At 62.0% G+C, this 15,958-nt stretch overlaps 5 protein-coding genes across 6 annotated transcripts in view; 1 reads left to right on the plus strand and 4 right to left on the minus strand.

Moving 5' to 3' along the window:
• CHLRE_13g572312v5 (uncharacterized protein) overlaps positions 1-1,859 on the minus strand; it is a 3,286-nt gene extending 1,427 nt beyond the window's left edge. The window contains exons 1-3 of the mRNA XM_001693689.2: positions 1,202-1,859; positions 889-1,122; positions 1-671 (exon numbers count right to left, since the gene is read on the minus strand). The exon at positions 1-671 is cut by the window's left edge and continues 1,427 nt beyond it. Coding sequence (XP_001693741.2) covers positions 57-671; positions 889-1,122; positions 1,202-1,339 — 987 coding nt within the window. The 5' untranslated portion in view covers positions 1,340-1,859 and the 3' untranslated portion in view covers positions 1-56. The remainder of the gene's footprint in view (positions 672-888; positions 1,123-1,201) is intronic.
• Positions 1,860-2,154: 295 nt separating this feature from the next.
• On the minus strand, positions 2,155-5,499 carry CHLRE_13g572350v5 (uncharacterized protein). Its single transcript, XM_001693690.3, has 4 exons — positions 4,731-5,499; positions 4,478-4,502; positions 3,833-4,144; positions 2,155-3,548 (listed from the first exon to the last, which is right to left on the minus strand). Exons 1-4 carry the CDS (start codon positions 5,117-5,119, stop codon positions 3,186-3,188), a joined length of 1,089 nt encoding a protein of 362 aa, XP_001693742.1. The 5' UTR covers positions 5,120-5,499; the 3' UTR covers positions 2,155-3,185.
• A 610-nt stretch (positions 5,500-6,109) lies between these two features.
• On the plus strand, positions 6,110-8,821 carry CHLRE_13g572375v5 (uncharacterized protein). Of its 2 annotated transcripts, none has more exons than XM_001693435.2 (5): positions 6,110-6,234; positions 6,366-7,045; positions 7,201-7,478; positions 7,719-7,823; positions 8,002-8,821. In XM_001693435.2, exons 1-5 carry the CDS (start codon positions 6,203-6,205, stop codon positions 8,122-8,124), a joined length of 1,218 nt encoding a protein of 405 aa, XP_001693487.2. In that variant the 5' UTR covers positions 6,110-6,202; the 3' UTR covers positions 8,125-8,821. The 2 variants fall into 2 exon arrangements, with proteins under 2 accessions (XP_001693487.2, XP_042917367.1); XM_043069392.1 differs by having other exon boundaries at positions 8,002-8,423.
• A 5-nt stretch (positions 8,822-8,826) lies between these two features.
• Positions 8,827-12,669, minus strand: CHLRE_13g572401v5 (uncharacterized protein). The gene has a single exon (XM_043069393.1). The coding sequence runs from the start codon at positions 12,102-12,104 to the stop codon at positions 11,826-11,828; it is 279 nt and encodes a 92-aa protein (XP_042917368.1). The 5' UTR covers positions 12,105-12,669; the 3' UTR covers positions 8,827-11,825.
• Positions 12,670-12,723: 54 nt separating this feature from the next.
• On the minus strand, positions 12,724-15,869 carry CHLRE_13g572450v5 (uncharacterized protein). The gene is made up of 4 exons (XM_043069394.1): positions 15,618-15,869; positions 14,817-15,238; positions 13,092-14,527; positions 12,724-12,855 (listed from the first exon to the last, which is right to left on the minus strand). The coding sequence occupies exons 2-4, from the start codon at positions 15,235-15,237 to the stop codon at positions 12,820-12,822; spliced, it is 1,893 nt and encodes a 630-aa protein (XP_042917369.1). The 5' UTR covers position 15,238; positions 15,618-15,869; the 3' UTR covers positions 12,724-12,819.
• Positions 15,870-15,958: the final 89 nt, after the last annotated feature.

Consider the following 15,958-nt stretch of genomic DNA (forward strand, 5'->3'; position numbering starts at 1 on the left):
CAGTACTATTAAGACTGTAAGACGTGCGGCGACTTCTATGATGAGAACGGCCCCGCTTACGCCTTGTGCTCGGCCGCATAGTCCGGGCATTGCTTGCAGGCGAGGCTGATGAGCGCGTCGTTGACCGTGTTGGTCGCCGAGTAGCAGTCCTTGGACCACTGGATCAGGGCAATGGACGTCGGCCAGTCCAGGGCCTCGCGGAACAGCCGGCAGCTGCCACCGCACTTGCACTCTCCCTCCGACCCCACCGCCCAGAGCTTGTACTCCTTGCCTGCTGGGCGCGCCCCACCATTGCACAGCCCATCCGTCCAGCATGCCCAGCCCTGTGGCGACCCAGCCTGGCCCTCCTGCGCCCCCGCACCACCGTCATCCCCTCCTGATGCTGCGGCGCCCTGCTCCACCGCGGCCGCTGTGTCCCGCCCTGTCACTGCTGCCGTGCCCTGCTCTGCAGCCCCCTCGTCCCCCCCGGAGGCAACGAGTACCACTGCACCGCTTGCCACCAGCTCCTGCAGCACACGGCGCGAGAGCACCGACTCCAGAGCAGCCCAGGCCTGCCGGCCCCACCGGCGCTTGAAGTCTGATGGTGCCTCCAGGGTCCTTATCCGCCGGCCGTTCTTCTTGGGCACAATCAGCACCTGTTGTGGAGCCATCACTTCTTGCAGCGCGTTTGCCTGCGGGGTAACAAACGCAGTAGGACTTGAGTCTTTGGGATATGCCGTTGGGGTATGAACTGGGGACACGGGCGGCCATACCAAACTACCAGGTGCTGCACATACTGTGCACACCCTTTGGACGTGCACCAACCCAAAGACACGGCAATAATGAATGTGTGACCCCTCCTAACGACGTCGATGACACGAAAGCGTGCCATACAGTACCGTAACACACCTGCCGCACGAACTGCGCCAATATCTTCCGTCCCGTGGCGTTCTTCAGGTAGCCACCATACGCCACAAATGGGTGCGGGTTGGAGGGAAGGGACACCAGGAGCGCAAAGCCAGCAAGCCGCTTCATCCGCAGGCCCTTGACCCCCCGAGCGGCATACGCCTCGACCATGCCGTTGAGGTTGGCTTCGGCGCGCTGAACCCTCCCCCGAGCTCCGCGGTGTAGCTTCCGCATTTCCTGTTCCGACACATGATGTGAACGAAAGCGTTTAGCTGCGTAACATGGAGCCAAGCAGGGGGGGCAATTCAAAATTTACCTTTCCATCCTCCTCGCTAGACACGTCGCTAGACTCCTCGCCAGACTGCTCAAGATCCTCCTCAAGCTCGTCACTAGTCTGAGTGTCATCAGCAGGCGCCGTTCCTGTCTGGCGCGTAACTGTCTTTGCACTGAGCATGACGGGCAACGCGGGCGGCCCCCACTAGTGCCGGGGAGCTATATCATGTGTAGCGGGGTAGTGTATAGTGCATATGTGTACAGGGGCTGCTTACTATGGCTGGCGAGGGGTGCCAAGTGGTAGTGAAGGAGAGTGCCGGGCGCGCGATGGGCAGCGAGCGAAAGCCGGGCAATGGCAGCACGCTTTTGAGGCCCGGGGGAGCTGTGCTGCCATCGCGGTTGATTACAAATTGTTCCTGGGGAGATGCCTAGGTCCCCAGCCCCTAGAGCTTTCGGTCTTTTCTGCCCTCCCCAGCCCGGTGCAAAAAGGTCCCTGGGGAGCCGCCCATAGCTCCTCAGGTGCGTCGGTTAGCCCAGGTTATCTGCTTGTTCATATAATTTAATCAATCACGTTGTATTGCTTCATATCCCCAAGCTTAGCGTGGTTGTGTTTTGTGTGCCGACGAGCGAATGCCAGAAGATGGGGCGCGCCCAATGAGGCCCCGGTTAATGAGCGCCTTCCGTCCGTTGTATTGTGGGTCGCATAAACAACAAGTAATAAAGTAGTATAGTTGGACGCAAAGCGAGGTGGTGTAAAGCCGGGGTTGCTTTCTGCGACCTGGCCGGGGAGCGAGGGGTGACACGCTCTAGAGCCGTTCATGCACCTGAGGTTTGATGCTAGTAGGAGAAAGTTGCCGCTAAATGCCTAAAAATTCCCGACTGGCAAGAGGTCCAACTGGCGTGCATGACCAGCCCCCACGTTTCCTACGCACATGGCATTGCCATGGCCTTGTGCTGTCCGACCAGGACTCAGGCACTGACCGGCAGCAGCGAATGTTCAACTTGCAATTACAACTTTGCCAAACATGGCTTGCGTCGCACCTCCTCTCAAATCCTCTCCATCCAAATGCGTGCACCCCTAGCTACCCGGCCAGCTAGCACATCCTGCCTTACGCCACTTGCCCCGCGCACGTTCTCGTACAATATGCTGGTGTGTTGCGACCTCCGGACGCTGGAATCCGCCTGTCCCCAAACGCCAGCTAGGTTGCTCGTCAGGCTGGTGCACGTTGCGTATGCAGTATCGCAGGGCGTGTGCCTGATGTACAGCCAACACAACCGTTTGTACACACGCGCACACGAACACACGCACACGCACAGGAGGTAGGCACACCCTGATCAGCAACTGCGCCAGTGTCGCTAGCCGCCACCAAAGCGCCGCGTACATAGCGTCACTTCCTTAACTTGGTCCCTCGCGGCGTGGGTATGGCGTGCCCCCGCTTGTCGGGCTGTCCCTTCACTTGTGATCCGCATCCTTAAGTTGGTTCCAGGACACGCAACTGGGCGGCGGTGCCTACACCACATCTAACCAGACACTGCACGCACTCTCAATGTGACAACACGCCATGATGTGCACGAGCCCCGACAACACGCAATCTTACTTCTGCAGTATCCCGCCTCCTGCTATCTGCCAAAATGGATCTCCGACACGTACAGCTCTGTTGCATATCTGGGTGCGGGCTTGCTGGCTTCTATTGCATGCAACATGTACGGAACGTGGGTTGTGACACACCCGCTGCATCCAATGCAGCATAAACAGCAAACAGGACGCACTCCATGCGTTACACGCAGGTTGGGCTACCTGCTGCAGGCGTCCACGCTTTGACATTTAAACAACCTATATCTCACTTGTCGCCTTCAAACACCATCAGTACATGCGCAACACAACGGTTGCATGTGCGGCACATTCGAACGCCACGGCGCTAGCTGTTCCATACATGTGCAAATCCACGCACTATCACGCACACGCACACCTATGGCAGTACGAAGTTCACTGCCTCCTCACCTGCTCCGTCCCCTGCAAATGCACCTCAAGCCACGGGGATCTCCCGCACCTTGGGCACCGGCTGGGCTTTCTTCGGAATGGTAACCGTCAGCACGCCGTGCTGTGTGGCCGCCTTGATGCCCTCCGGCTCCACACCACCCACCGGCAGCCGCAGCGCCCGCACGAAGGAGCTGTAGCGGCTGTAGCTGCTGCTGCCGGTGCTGGGAGCGCCCGAAGGGCGCTTGGAGGTGCCGGGAATGCCCTGGGGCGTCGGCACGGTCTGCTGCTGCTCGGCGGCGGGGGCCTCGGAGCCGGAGGCGGCGGATGGCTGGGGCTGTGTGGGGGCGGTCTCAGAGGACTCGGCGTGGGTGCCGGTCATGGTGAGCACGCCGTCGTCGGACAGGGACACCTGTGGGGGCATCGTACGGCAGTGGGGGGCAGTGGGGAGCAGTAGGGGGGCAGCAGGGGTTCATCAGGTGCGGTGTGTGCGTGGGAGTATGGGAGCCGAAGACAGGCAGAGCGGTGGCAGGAGTGTGGAAGGCTGGCACAAGGCGTACGGCACAGGCGCTCGAGGCTGCACACGCACACAGCACGCAGCTGCTCCCCCCCCCACCCGCCGGACGAGCCCTGCCCCCTTACCCCTGGGCTCCCAGGAGCGTGCATAGCCAACAAGAACAACACGGCCACACCCACCTTGATCTCGTTCTTATCGAAACCCGGCACCTCCGCAGTCACCACGTACTCGCTCTCCCGCTCCTCCACCTCCACCACCGGCACCAGCCGCCCGCCTCCCAGAAGCCGTGCCGCCAGCCCGCCACCGCCGGCTGTAGCAGCCAGTGAAGGGGCGCCGCCGCCGCGACGGGAGAGGGGCTGTAGCGGCAGGGCGGTGGCGGTGGGCTCGGCGAAGAGGTCGAGCATGAATGGGTCGGTGGGGGACAGGGCGGCGGAGGGGCCCAGCAGGGGCGCGGCGAAGGTGCACAGCATGTCGTCCATCTCGCGCTGCATCTGTGGGTGTGTGTGTCAGGAAAATGGAAAGGGAGACGTTAGGTCGACACCTTGCGTGCAGAATGCGCAAGCAAGCAGTGCGCCGCAAGCGCGTGCATGTGTGCGTGTGTCTGTGTGTGCGTGTGTGTGTGCGCGTGCGTGATGGTTTCATGTGTGCAATCGATGTGTGGGGTGTGTGGGTTTGTGCCAAGTGCGTGCGCGATGTGGCTGTGACCCTGTGCCATACAACGGTGGGATTGAGTTCGGGCCGGGTCAAGCAACGCCATGCACATCACACAAATGAAACATGACGCGCCCACCACGCAGGCACGCCCACACCCAGCAGCCACGCACCTGCATCATGTGATCCGCCATGCGCCTGTGGGAGAAGAGGTGCGAGAGAGGCACGGGGCGTCAAGCAGAGCAGCAGCGGCCAGCGGGTGCACCGCGTAATTGGGTAGTTGGCAAGCGCTGGCTTGCGCCAACGTTAGTTTGGCTATATGTGTGGCACACGCTGCACATGCGGACAAACCTAGTCCATGCTGCTGCCCTACCTTGCACCACCGACACAAACGTAACCGCCCCACCTCGCCCCACACGTAGCTACCTGAAGGGTGACGGCAGCAGCGTGCCGCTCAGCATGTCCAGCTCCCCACCGCGGCCGCCCATCGCGGGTGCCATGGCTGTCTGCTGCTGCTGCTGCTGCTGCTGCTGCGACTGCTGCTGTGCCTCAGTGCCGGCTCCGCCGCCGCCGCTGCCAACACCGGTAGCAGCAGTCGCGGCCTGCTGCTCATCCTTGCCAGTGGCGCCGGTCCGGGTGAAGATGCCGCGGCGCAGCTGCGGCGCCGCCAGCAGTGCGGCGCCGCGGGCGCGCAGGGCAGTAGCAGCAGCAGAGGTAGCGGCAGTAGCAGGCGCGGCACAACTGCCGGCGCGGCGGCTCGCCGCCGGCGCCTGGCCGCGCACTGCCGCTGCGGTCGCGACGGTGCGCAGGAGCATGGCGGTTGTGCGCTGGTGGGGGAGGTTCTGAGGCGCGGAGGCTGAGGCGCTGGTGGAGGCGAGGGATCGCGGAAGCGTGCGAGCGAGGCTGGCTGTGCAGCGGGCTAGCATCAGTAGGGCTGAGCGTGCGTGCGAGAGCGGCGTGGGGCGGCGGCAGCAACGCCGCGCGGCGTCTGTGTACTAGTGAGAGAGGCGAAAGGCCTTAAGGACTGGCTTGGGTGTGTAAAGACTGCTTCGCTTAATATGAGCTTAGTGAGAGGCCTTGAGGACTGGCTTGGGTGAGGCGTATGAGCTTGGGTGAAGTGTATGAGCTTGCTTTGAGCTTGCTTTGATGCCAAAAGCTGCTGCCGACAGAGCGCTTTTTGTGGCGGGGCAGAAACTACGAGAGGCGTCGTCACTCGGAAGGCGCTGACTAGGCCGCGGCTTCTAGAACCTTGGCGCCCCGCGGCACAGCCTCTGGCGGTGCCTGCCCTCTGCACACACACACGCTCGGGATGTCGGATTACTGTCGGGTGGCGGTTTCGGCCCCGCCTGCGATGCTCGCTACCGGGACTCCGGCAACCAACCCGCTGCACACCACGCACAGCAGCCGGCCCGACCCGCCCTTCTGCCCCCCACCCTCGGCCCTTGCTGTGACCCCGCGACCCCTGCCGCAGCCCGCAATTCCGCGTGCGGTCCCATCATGCGGCGAGGACGGGACGTTCAGGAGTGGCCGGGACGAGTGGCGTGGTCAGTCCGTGGGTGGGTCGGGGTAATGGGATGGGCGCTAGTGTGGCGGACCTGGACAGTGCTATGACGCAGCAGCCAGCCAGGGGGGGGGTGGCGCGTCCCCCGCCCCTGCCGACCGCCCAGACAAAACGACCCGCAGCGCTCGATCCCGTTGCCGCCGCGATGCAACACGACCCATCACCACAAACACCGCCATCACCGCCAGCCGCCGCATCGCAGCCGAGTCCACCTTCCCTTGCGAGGACATTGTGGTTTGCGCTTGCCGTCGCAAGCGGGCTCGCCTTCGGGTTGCGCTTGTTCGAAAGCCGCCTTGTAGGCAGCACTAGCAGCGGCGGCGGTGGTGGTCAAGGCGAAATGGCGCTTGCGCTGGTCCCAGGCCGGCTCAGGTGTGTGCGCGAGTCTTCTGCCGCCTGACGGTTCTGCTTTGTGATTCAAACAATGCCAGCATATCAACTCCTTGTGCAGCTTGAATGAAGCCATTTTGAAATGAACACAAACTGCCCGCGGCATTCAACAGCGGCCTGACAACAGCCGGGACGCTCGCAAGCCTGGCGTGTCGGCACGCCGGACTGCTCTGCACCCGCGTTGGCGGCAGTAGCAGTAGCAGTGGCAGCAGCCGTAGCGGTGACGGCGGCTCACACAATGGCGGCGGTAGCCGTGACAGCAGTAGCAGCAGTGACACCAGTAGCAGTGGCGGCGGCAATGCGGGTGGTGGGGGTGAGGCGGCCAGCGGTCGTACGTGTGAGCGGCCGGAGGCGGCTCGGCGGGACGTGTCAGTGGACCGACTGACGGCATTGGAGTCTGAGGTACTTGCGCTGCGCAAGGCCCTGTCCGCGCTGCAGCAGCAGCAGCAGGGGCAGGGGCAGCAGCAGCAGGGGCAGCAGCAGCAGGGGCAGAGACAACATGGAAAGGGACACCAGGGGCAGGAGCAGCAGGGGGAGCAGGGGGAGCAGGAGCGTCAGGGGCAGCAACAGCGGCAGCAGCAGCAAGAGCAACGGGGTAAGATGCGGTATCAGGAGGAGCATGCACATGGGGCAAGCGGTGGGGCCGCAGGCGGCAATGGTGGTGACAGCGATGAGGGGGCGATGTCTAAGGCGGCGTCGGCGGCGGCGGCCGGCGATGGCGCGGGCGCCACGGAGGCGGTGGCGGAGGGCTTGGGGAAGCTGCACCCGCGCATCACCCGACTGGTGCAATCAGGTGCGTATATGCATTGCGTGTGTGTGTGTGTGTGTGTGTGTGTGCGCGTGTGCGTGTGGGCTGCTAGATTTCGTCGGACGCATCACCTAGCCGCATCCTTGCCACGCACCTTCATCCAGTTGCCATGCACAACCCACGCCACCCAAAATCCCCAGGCTACCTGGAGTCTATGCACCACCTGCGTCAGCGGCTCATGGTGGACGAGTGGGAGGGCGGCGGCCGCCAGCGGGCGGGTCGCAGGGGCGTGGCGGACTTTGAGGCGCAGCTGGCGGCGGGCGAGCACGACGGCGGCGGCGATGGCGGTGGCGGTGGTGGCGGTGGCGGTGGTGGACAGGGAGGCGGAGGTGGAGGGGAGGAGGGGGCACCGGGCCAGGGGGGCGGCGGCCGGTCGGCACCGCCGCTCTCCTGGGAGCAGCTGACGCAGCTGTACGAGGTGCGTATGTATGCGTGTGTGTGTGTGTGTGTGTGTGTGTGTGTGTGTGTGTGTGTGTGTGTGTTTGTGTGTATTTGTGTGGGCGCCGCTGGGGCTTGTGGGTCGCCTGGTGTGCACGCGCCTTTCAAGTTCGCCGTCAATGGTGCGTACCGCACAGCCGCCTCCCACATCTCCACATGCTTCCACACGCTTCCCGCGCATTCCCCTCCTGCCCTCCTGCCCCGCTCCCGCCCCCATCAGGCCCCTGACCCGGTGAAGGCGCTGGAGGCAGTCATCCCTGACCCGCGGCTGCGCATGGCGGCGAGGGCCACCCTGCACCGCGTGCTAGATGAGAGGCACGAGAAGGTGGGGCGCGGGAGGAAGGCGGGGGGCTGTGGTCCATCCGCTTGGCTGCGAGGCATCGGGGTTTGCGACAGCTTGATGTAGCTTCGGCGCCAAAGTGGCGGTGGGACGAAAGAGAGAACGCTGCCCGACACCCTACCTTCTGCCCCGCTGCTCCGCTTCCTCCCCGCTGCACCCCCAGGTGCACGACGGCGCCACGGCCCTGGCCAAGGAGCTTGCGGACAGCGTGGCGCGCGGCCCGGGCGACCTGCTGGGCGGCCTGGTCAAACTGCTGCCGCTGCCGTCCTTCCTCCAACCCAAGTAGAGCGGGGCTGGTGCCGGTAGGGCCGGTTGGGCCGGTAGGGCCGGCAGGGCCAGTAGGGCCGGCAGGGGGATGCTCTGGTGATGGTGCTCGGCTGCTAGTAGAGGGCCAGGGGCATTGGGGGTCCATGCATGGCCGGCAATCCGGCATGATGCCAGCCTGAATGTCCTGGTGTATGGCAGGGTGTGGTAGAGTGTCCGGCAAGCTGCGAGCAGGGGAGGTACGAGAACTACCCTACGGCGACAGAGAAGGCAGTATGGGCACAGCAAGTACAGTACAAGTGGATGTAAGGGACTGCAGTGCTGAGACGCGGGGGCAGACCGCGCTGCGGCAGGTGACCGGGCATGGCACGGCACGTGCCAGTGCGGCTGCCTGCAGGACGGGCTCGCCGCGTTCGTACTGCGGGTTGCATGCGCCTCCGTTTGCATAGGACAATTACGGCAACCGGTGTCGGGTTGCGGCTCATCTGGGGTGGCTGTGTGTTGAGCTGTGCACTCCGTGAGGAGCAATTGCTGGCGTAGCGCTGCAAGTGCGACGGTGCTCATGCATGCCCGTGCCGACTGTAATTCCATGAGGCGAGTTCCCGATTGGCCTTCCACGGTGGCCTCCCGAAACCGGAGGGTCCGTGGGTTAGCCGTGAGCCTGGCGCCTATGGCGAGTGGTCACGTGGCCCCATCCCTGCCTGTAACTGTAAGCGAACAGTAACGACACAGTTCCTTACAATGCTTGTGTTGTTCTCGAGCTCTCGAGTAATCATGTGTTGTTTTATGCCCACATAACGCGTGGCGACACCTGTCGCACGGTTTTTTTTTGACGCCACCGATGATTAATTAGCGTGGCAGGCTTCGCCTGCTTTAACATCACCACATGCCGGTCAGTCCACTTGCATCCAATACTTTTTTCAGACGCGGGAGCACATCTCAACACTGGGCCCCGAAAACCGCGGTGCGTGATGGTAAAAACTGCAACCAAAAGGTATGCCGAAATTCCCAACAAACACAACAACAACAACAACAAAATTACAGGTAGTTTGCATGCGTGTCCACCGTGCGCCGCCACATCGCCGCGTCGCATGCATACTTATGTGAAAGCCGCAAACCCACTGGTGGTGCACTCCTGATTGCCGCTAGTCAGTGGCGCACCGTGTGACCGATGCGCAAGCACCCAACCTGTGGAAAGATGGCCGGCTCCTTGCTCTCTGACGCAGATAGTACACCAAGCACACCTGCAAACTTCGCATTCCTAGGCCTGGGATAAGTAACATGCTCCAGGCCCAGGTAGCGGCCCGGCGTTCATTCCACATCCGCCTGAACCAAACTATGTCAAATGCCGCGCTCCACGCGTGAGACGCGATGCGTGTGAATGTGCGTACCGTCTCCGTATCCCCGTCAAAATTGCCGCGTTCCAACTCGGCACCCAAGGCCTCTGCCGCAATTCTGTCCCGGGAAAACCGTTGTGATGCCAAAACTCGTATGCCGTGGAGCTGCCCCACACGGCCCAGTTGCCAGTCCCACTCCGCAAATGCCAATGCCCGTCACTTGCCTGCGTCTTCTCGGCGAGTCAGTCTTACCTACGCGCAACACCTCGCTACCGCTGCACACGACGACATTCCTACGCAACCACACACGCACGCACACATATGCGCACAGCCGCCCCTCATCCACAATTCCCTCTGACTTCCCACTCCTGGAGTCCGTGCCGATGAGCGGTTCTCCGCAGTCTGTGACGACATCTCCTCTTGCACACACCATGTACGTACGAGAATCAATCCCTTGCGCCTGGGCTCACCGTCACAGCCTACAGTCCCAAATAGACTGTCGACCACCTACTCTTTATTTGGATTGTTTTGCCACCGGCAGCGCCCTCCCACTCTCGTCAAAAGAAATAATGGAGCTACAGCAAACCGACCAGGTGCCGCACCCAATTAGACACACACGAAAACATGCGGGGCACGAGAAAGCATGTGCCGTTTATGACGAGATGGCGACCACCGGGGAACGGCCGCAGCCACACGCGCACACGCATTCACGGCATCGCAAAGCGATACCGTATTTATTATTTGAACATGTTCACACCCACGCATCCAGACTGAGGTCCACAAAATCCACGCGCATGCACGGGTATCAGACGCACCGAGAAAACACATGCGCAAATTGACCTTGTTCCGCCTCCGCCCATACAGCATCTGCTCACATGGCATGCGCTGCACCACCGAGCAGCACGCCCCGGCACAACCTCAAGCATATACTGCAAGTGCGGTAAACCCGACCTTGAGTCTGTGACCATACCTTTTCCACCCGAGTCCGCACTTTCTCCCGTCGCCAACAGAGTCTTACTCACACAAAGCTCTTTATGACTTCACGAACACAGTATGACGTTGTTTCGCCCTCGCCGCTTTCAGCACTTGGTTTGCACAACCGCACCGTCATGCTCCGCGCTCTCAGTCATATGTCCCGGCCTCTCGGATCCTGCCGCTCTCCCTCGCCAGTACCCGGTCCCCTCACGCTCACGCGCGGCATCCGCTGCTCAACGCGCAAATCTTATCGTGCAAGTATTAAATCCCCATACGGTATATGCTTTCGCTCTGTACAGAGCGGCTAGCCTCAGTCACGCGCTGCTGCGGGCCCTGCCTGCCTTTGGTGCGCAGCAACAAGCACCCCTTGCAAAGGTGCACCGCGTTGGCGCTAGCTTAGAACACACGGCTTTCGCGCTTTGCCTAATATTGTATCGATACCTCAACATTCTCTCTAACCACCACCTTTCCTCACCTCTCGCCCCGTTGTTACCAAGGGCCTCAAATTCATGCCCAACGCTGCTCTCCCTCTGGTGTAATGCAGGGCCCTAGCGTCCTTTTTTATGTGCCAAACCTTGATTTTTGATTGTCGCCAGCACCGGCACTCACTGAGCAACAGCAGGAGCTCCGCACAGGTGATAGACGGGCAAGATTGGATCCTAGTGAACCCCTTAGCCCTCCACACCATCAGATAATGAAACGCTTGCGCACATGTGACATCCAAATCATACGGTATCCTTAATCCGGCGACTCCGGAACCTTCCGTGCGCACCGCATCCCGCTGCTGCGGAGGCCCTGCTGCTCTCGTCGCACTGATGAAGTGATCAATGTTGCAACTAGCGCGACCTCGAATCAAACCGTATGCCAGCCACACCTTCGGCAAAAAAAATTTATTGTATTTGTGCGTGCACGGGCCCGTTTCCACACAGCGCTTTAACTTGAGACAGCCGCCTTTAGTTTACCCCCCCCTCTTCTTGACGTCTATGGGAGGCATTATCCTCCTCATCCGCTCTCGTATCCTCTTCGAAGTCAACAGGACGCCCGCGGTTCGCGGTCAGTCCAAGCCTTTCTTCGCCACTGCAAATCTTCTCCTTTCTGAGCGACATAAGATATTCAGTGCGCATTTGCCACACACTCGTGCACTTCAGCATTCGCGCCAACTCCATGCGCGCACACACACACTGCAATCCATTGCAAATGCTCCCGACCTTGTCCAGCTGCATAAACGAACCCGCAAATGTCAATACCCGGCCGGTGCTTTGCCCGGATTCTCAGTGACGTGCAAGTGCAAACGTCTCTTTCCTCTCACCAACCATCACCATCGGTGATCTTTTCGGTCCTTCATACAGACTAACGACTGCATCAACCGACAAACAATCAGGAAGCACTCAACAAGGTTTACCTTCCCGCCTCAACCCGCCTTCTTTTTACCATAACCAAGTAGCCGCAGCAAACACCACAAACACATACACAACGCTTGATCCCATGACCATGCCACATCAGCATTGTTGGTCGGATACACGCGGTGCGTCTTCGCTTCACGCGTGCTCTTGGGTTCACATGAGAGGATCTTATAAAAGCAGCGGAGTGGCCTTGCGGGGCCGGGAATCCCCAGCGCTGGAGGCCCGAAATAATGCAGGCCGCAAAATGCACTGGTGTTGGCCCCCGAATAAAAGCCACGCCCGCCCATAAGAAAGCAACCGGGCGAGGCACACCCTCGCCCGGAGCGCCTGTGACGCCCCCGGCACATGAGCAGTGGGGGCGTCTGACTGACAAAGCCAGCCGCGCGCTTCGAAAGCAACATGCGGCTGCTGTTGACTGGATGCGAACAGCCACGTAGTATTAGTGAGCACGAGATGTGTCATCCACACTACACTGGCCAGACCAAAACAGCACGTATGCCTGAATGGCCCCTGCCGAGAGGGACAGTGTACTGTGCCAGTGGCGTAGATGCTAGCGTCCCAACAGCTGTCAGCAAAAACGCCCACCCTACCGCAGGCGACAGCAGGCACGGCCACGGGCCGCTTCCGGAGCGTGCCGGAAATACGTGAAGAGGAACCGGGATCATGCGTACTAGCAGGGATTCTCCAAACCAACAAAGCAACCAACATAGATCAGTGCTCACTGACTCGTCCTGCAAATGTCGCCGCGCTCTCCTCCCAATCCGCCAAGCTCGCTTTAGAGCTGCCCCCCTCCTCGCCGTGGCGTGGGCCGCAGCCACGTGGCTACGCCGCCCGACGCCGCCCGGCTCTTTCCGTTATTCAGCGTTGTTGGCCCGCACGTCATCATGTTGTGTTCGTCCCTTGTGCGAAAGGGCAACGTGTGCGTTCCATGAGCGCTGGCAGGTGCCTCGCCCCGCGCAGCTTCAGCCACACGTCCGTGGCGTGGCGTTTAAAGGCATAGCCCTAGTACGCGGGCAGCGCACCGCTGTGCTTGAGCGTCTGAAGGGGCAAAAAGGGCCGGTTGCAGAGGGCACGTGGTTAAAGCGCATGAGCGAATGTGATACGCAGCGCGCGCCGCAGCGGGGGTACAGGACATAGACGCATGACGTACTCGTGGGTACCCATAATCAACGAACGGGGCCAGCGCGGCCCGGGCACGACTCGCAACGCAAGCCAAACGCGCTGTTTTCTTTGTCCAACTGCCCCCTCCCCTCCCAAAAACACTCGCCACGCACCTGCGAAATGATGTCCACCAGGCTGGCGCTCTTCTTGAGCGACAGCCCAATCGGCGGCATCGTGCCACGCTCGCCCTCCGCACCGCCCATGCCTGCAAACAGCTCGGCCTTGCTCAGGCCCGGCCCGCTGCCGGCACCGCCGCTCGACGGCACCGCTGGCGGCCGTGCCGGCGGCGGCGGCATGAGGCCTGCGGCGTTAGCCGCCATGCCCATGCCCATGCCGCTCAGCACGTCCATGGAAGCGCCAACAGGCATTCCGCCGCCGCCGCCGCCGCCCATGCCCATGCCCATCCCAGTCATGGTGGTGGCGCCGCTGCCCAGGCTTATGCAGCCGCCGCTGATGGCGGGCAGCGGCGCCGAGTCAGCGCGCTTCATGCACAGCGCGCCGCCGCCGGCGACGACCGCCGCCGCGGCAGCGGCGCCCATGCTGGGCAGCGTCATGCAGGACGCGCTGCCGTGCATGCCGTGCCCGTGCTGGTGCGAGCCGTGGTGGTGCGGCGGCGGCATGCTGGCGCCGGCGCCTGCGGCGCCAGCGGCGCCGCCGCTGCCGTTGGTGGCGGTGAGCGCGGCGCCGAGCGGGCCGCTGGGGCAGCCGCCCATGGACATAGATGACACGGAGGGGGAGGGGCTGGCGCCACCGCCCATCATCATGCTGAAAAAGGCTGCCGGCGGCGGCATGGGACCCATGGGACCCATGGGCCAGCCCATGGGCATTGAGGCCATGAGGCCACTCATGCCGGCAGGCGCCTTTGGGGAGATCTGAAGGGGGTTGGTGGGAAGGCCCCAGGCGATGCCCGGGATGTTGCTGGGCAGCGCCGGCATCTGGCCGGCCGGGTAGCCCATGGCCGGCTTGGGCGCGCCGCTGCTGCCGGCGGAGCCGCCGCCGCCGCCGCCGACGGCGCCCACAGAGGCGGTGGTGGTGGCGGCGGCACCGCTGCCCCCGCTCCCGCCGCTGGTGCCCGCGGCGGCGCCGCTGCCGCTGCCCGCGGCGGCGCCGGGCAGGTTGGCGTTGCCGGGCATGGACAGCCGGCTGGCCTTGTATTTCAGCGCGTGCGGGCGGCCGCACTTGAGGTGCGGGCTGTCACCGCTGACGCAGGGGCCAGCGGCGCCGGGGATGTCAGCGTGCATGGTGGAGTCGGCTGCGCTGGCGCGGGCCATTCCAGCCGTGAGGGCCTCCATGCAATCCATGCTCGATGTCTCCATGTCCGCATCGCAGTCCATGAGCGCCGCCTTCACTTGCGCCTGGTCGCTAGTGCTGGCGTGGCTGCCAGACTCGCCGCCGCAGAAGCCCGCCGAGTGTGCGGCATGGCCCTGCGAGCTCGAGTCCTCGGGCGAGGCCGTCGCAGAGCCAGCCGCGTTGTTGTTAGCTGCCTCGCGCACAGTGTGCGCGGCCGCCTTCTTCTCCGCCTTGGCGCTCGCTGACAACATCCGACGCACTGTGGATATGATACACGCACACAGCAACGTGAGTTGCAATGCGAGAGCGCGGCTTCGGGAAGATCGACACGAAAATGCCGGTTCGACGCCGGTTCGCCACTCGCACGCCGAAACCCGCAACAAAGCTTCCATGATGTATAAATTCAGGAACTTTATCATATGGCAAACTGCTGGCTGGAGAGGAGCGCTCTCAGCAAATGTTTCTGCGCTCGGTCGGGCCTCGCCCAACTGCCAGGTCGCCGGGCCCCGGCTAGCGCTACAAGCCGCACGAGCCCCGACGCCACTCACCGAGGTGCTGCCAGATGTTCTTGAGCTTGAGGGGCGACAGCGGCTTCTCCAGGAAGTCAACAGCGCCAAGCTTGATTCCCAACATGACTTCGTTGGGGGCGCCGCTCTCAGACATAAGCACAAGCGGGATTGACTTGGCTGCCTGCACGACCGCCTTGTGCTCCGCTGACTGCTGCTGCATGCAGCGCACGTCGGCCAGCAGCAAGTCGAAGTGCTTGTCCGCATCCTGCAAGTGGGCTGCGGCCTCAAAGCTGCAGCTGCAAGGTGTAACGGCATAATTGTTCTCCTTCAGCTGAGCCTCCACCTCCTGTCGCGCCTTGAAGTCCGGGTCCAGCAGCAAAACTGAGAGGTCGCTCGGGAAATTCGGTCGGTTTGCGAGGCCCGGCAGCTGCGCCCGCAGGCTGGACAGGTCCAGAGCCATGCTGCATGTATGAGTCCGTGTTGAGAGGGTGCGGGCGGGGCTCCGTAAAAAGGTACCAGAAGAAGAACAAGTGCAAGTGCACCCCGCTTCAAACCTGGATTTGAACGTCTGTATGCATATGTGGTCTATATCTATAAGGCAACATGCTGTTCACAGCGCTCGTCTTCCCGGGTATACAGTGTTCAAGGTGCACTTGCGTCGTTTGCTTGCTGCAAGCTATCCACGCGGCCGCCTTGCTACACCATATTGGTACTAAGCAGACTCAATTCCGCCCTAGAGGCTGAAGTGTCCGGCAAAAGCTGAGCGTATCCTCCAAGCGTATCCTCTCCTAAGCCCTCCGGTAACGTTGTCGCTGGTTAGACATCCAGATTATGGCTCACCTTTCACTTGAGGGCAGGAGAAAGGCGTAGGCCGGGAAAAACAAAGGAAATCAGCGCAGCGACCGCTGCGGTCTACTCGCTCCTATCACGGTCGCTTCAGTCTCAGTATGTATAGAACCTTACCAGCTTCAGCCAGCAATGATTTGCGCTGCTCGCGGAGTTGTATTCAGAAGACTGCCACCGGCCCTGCCTCAAGGTGTTGTATAAGGCCCACTCGACACAAAGTATTCTAAGTATACGTTACCACATCATTGGAGCATTCAGTCAGTAAGAGCCGGTTGCGCAGTTGAAGAAACCTCGGGGCACCGCGCATGGCCCCAATTGGCGACAGAGCTCACCCG

Source organism: Chlamydomonas reinhardtii, chromosome 13 (assembly GCF_000002595.2).
Source record: "Chlamydomonas reinhardtii strain CC-503 cw92 mt+ chromosome 13, whole genome shotgun sequence".
Lineage (NCBI taxonomy): Eukaryota > Viridiplantae > Chlorophyta > Chlorophyceae > Chlamydomonadales > Chlamydomonadaceae > Chlamydomonas > Chlamydomonas reinhardtii.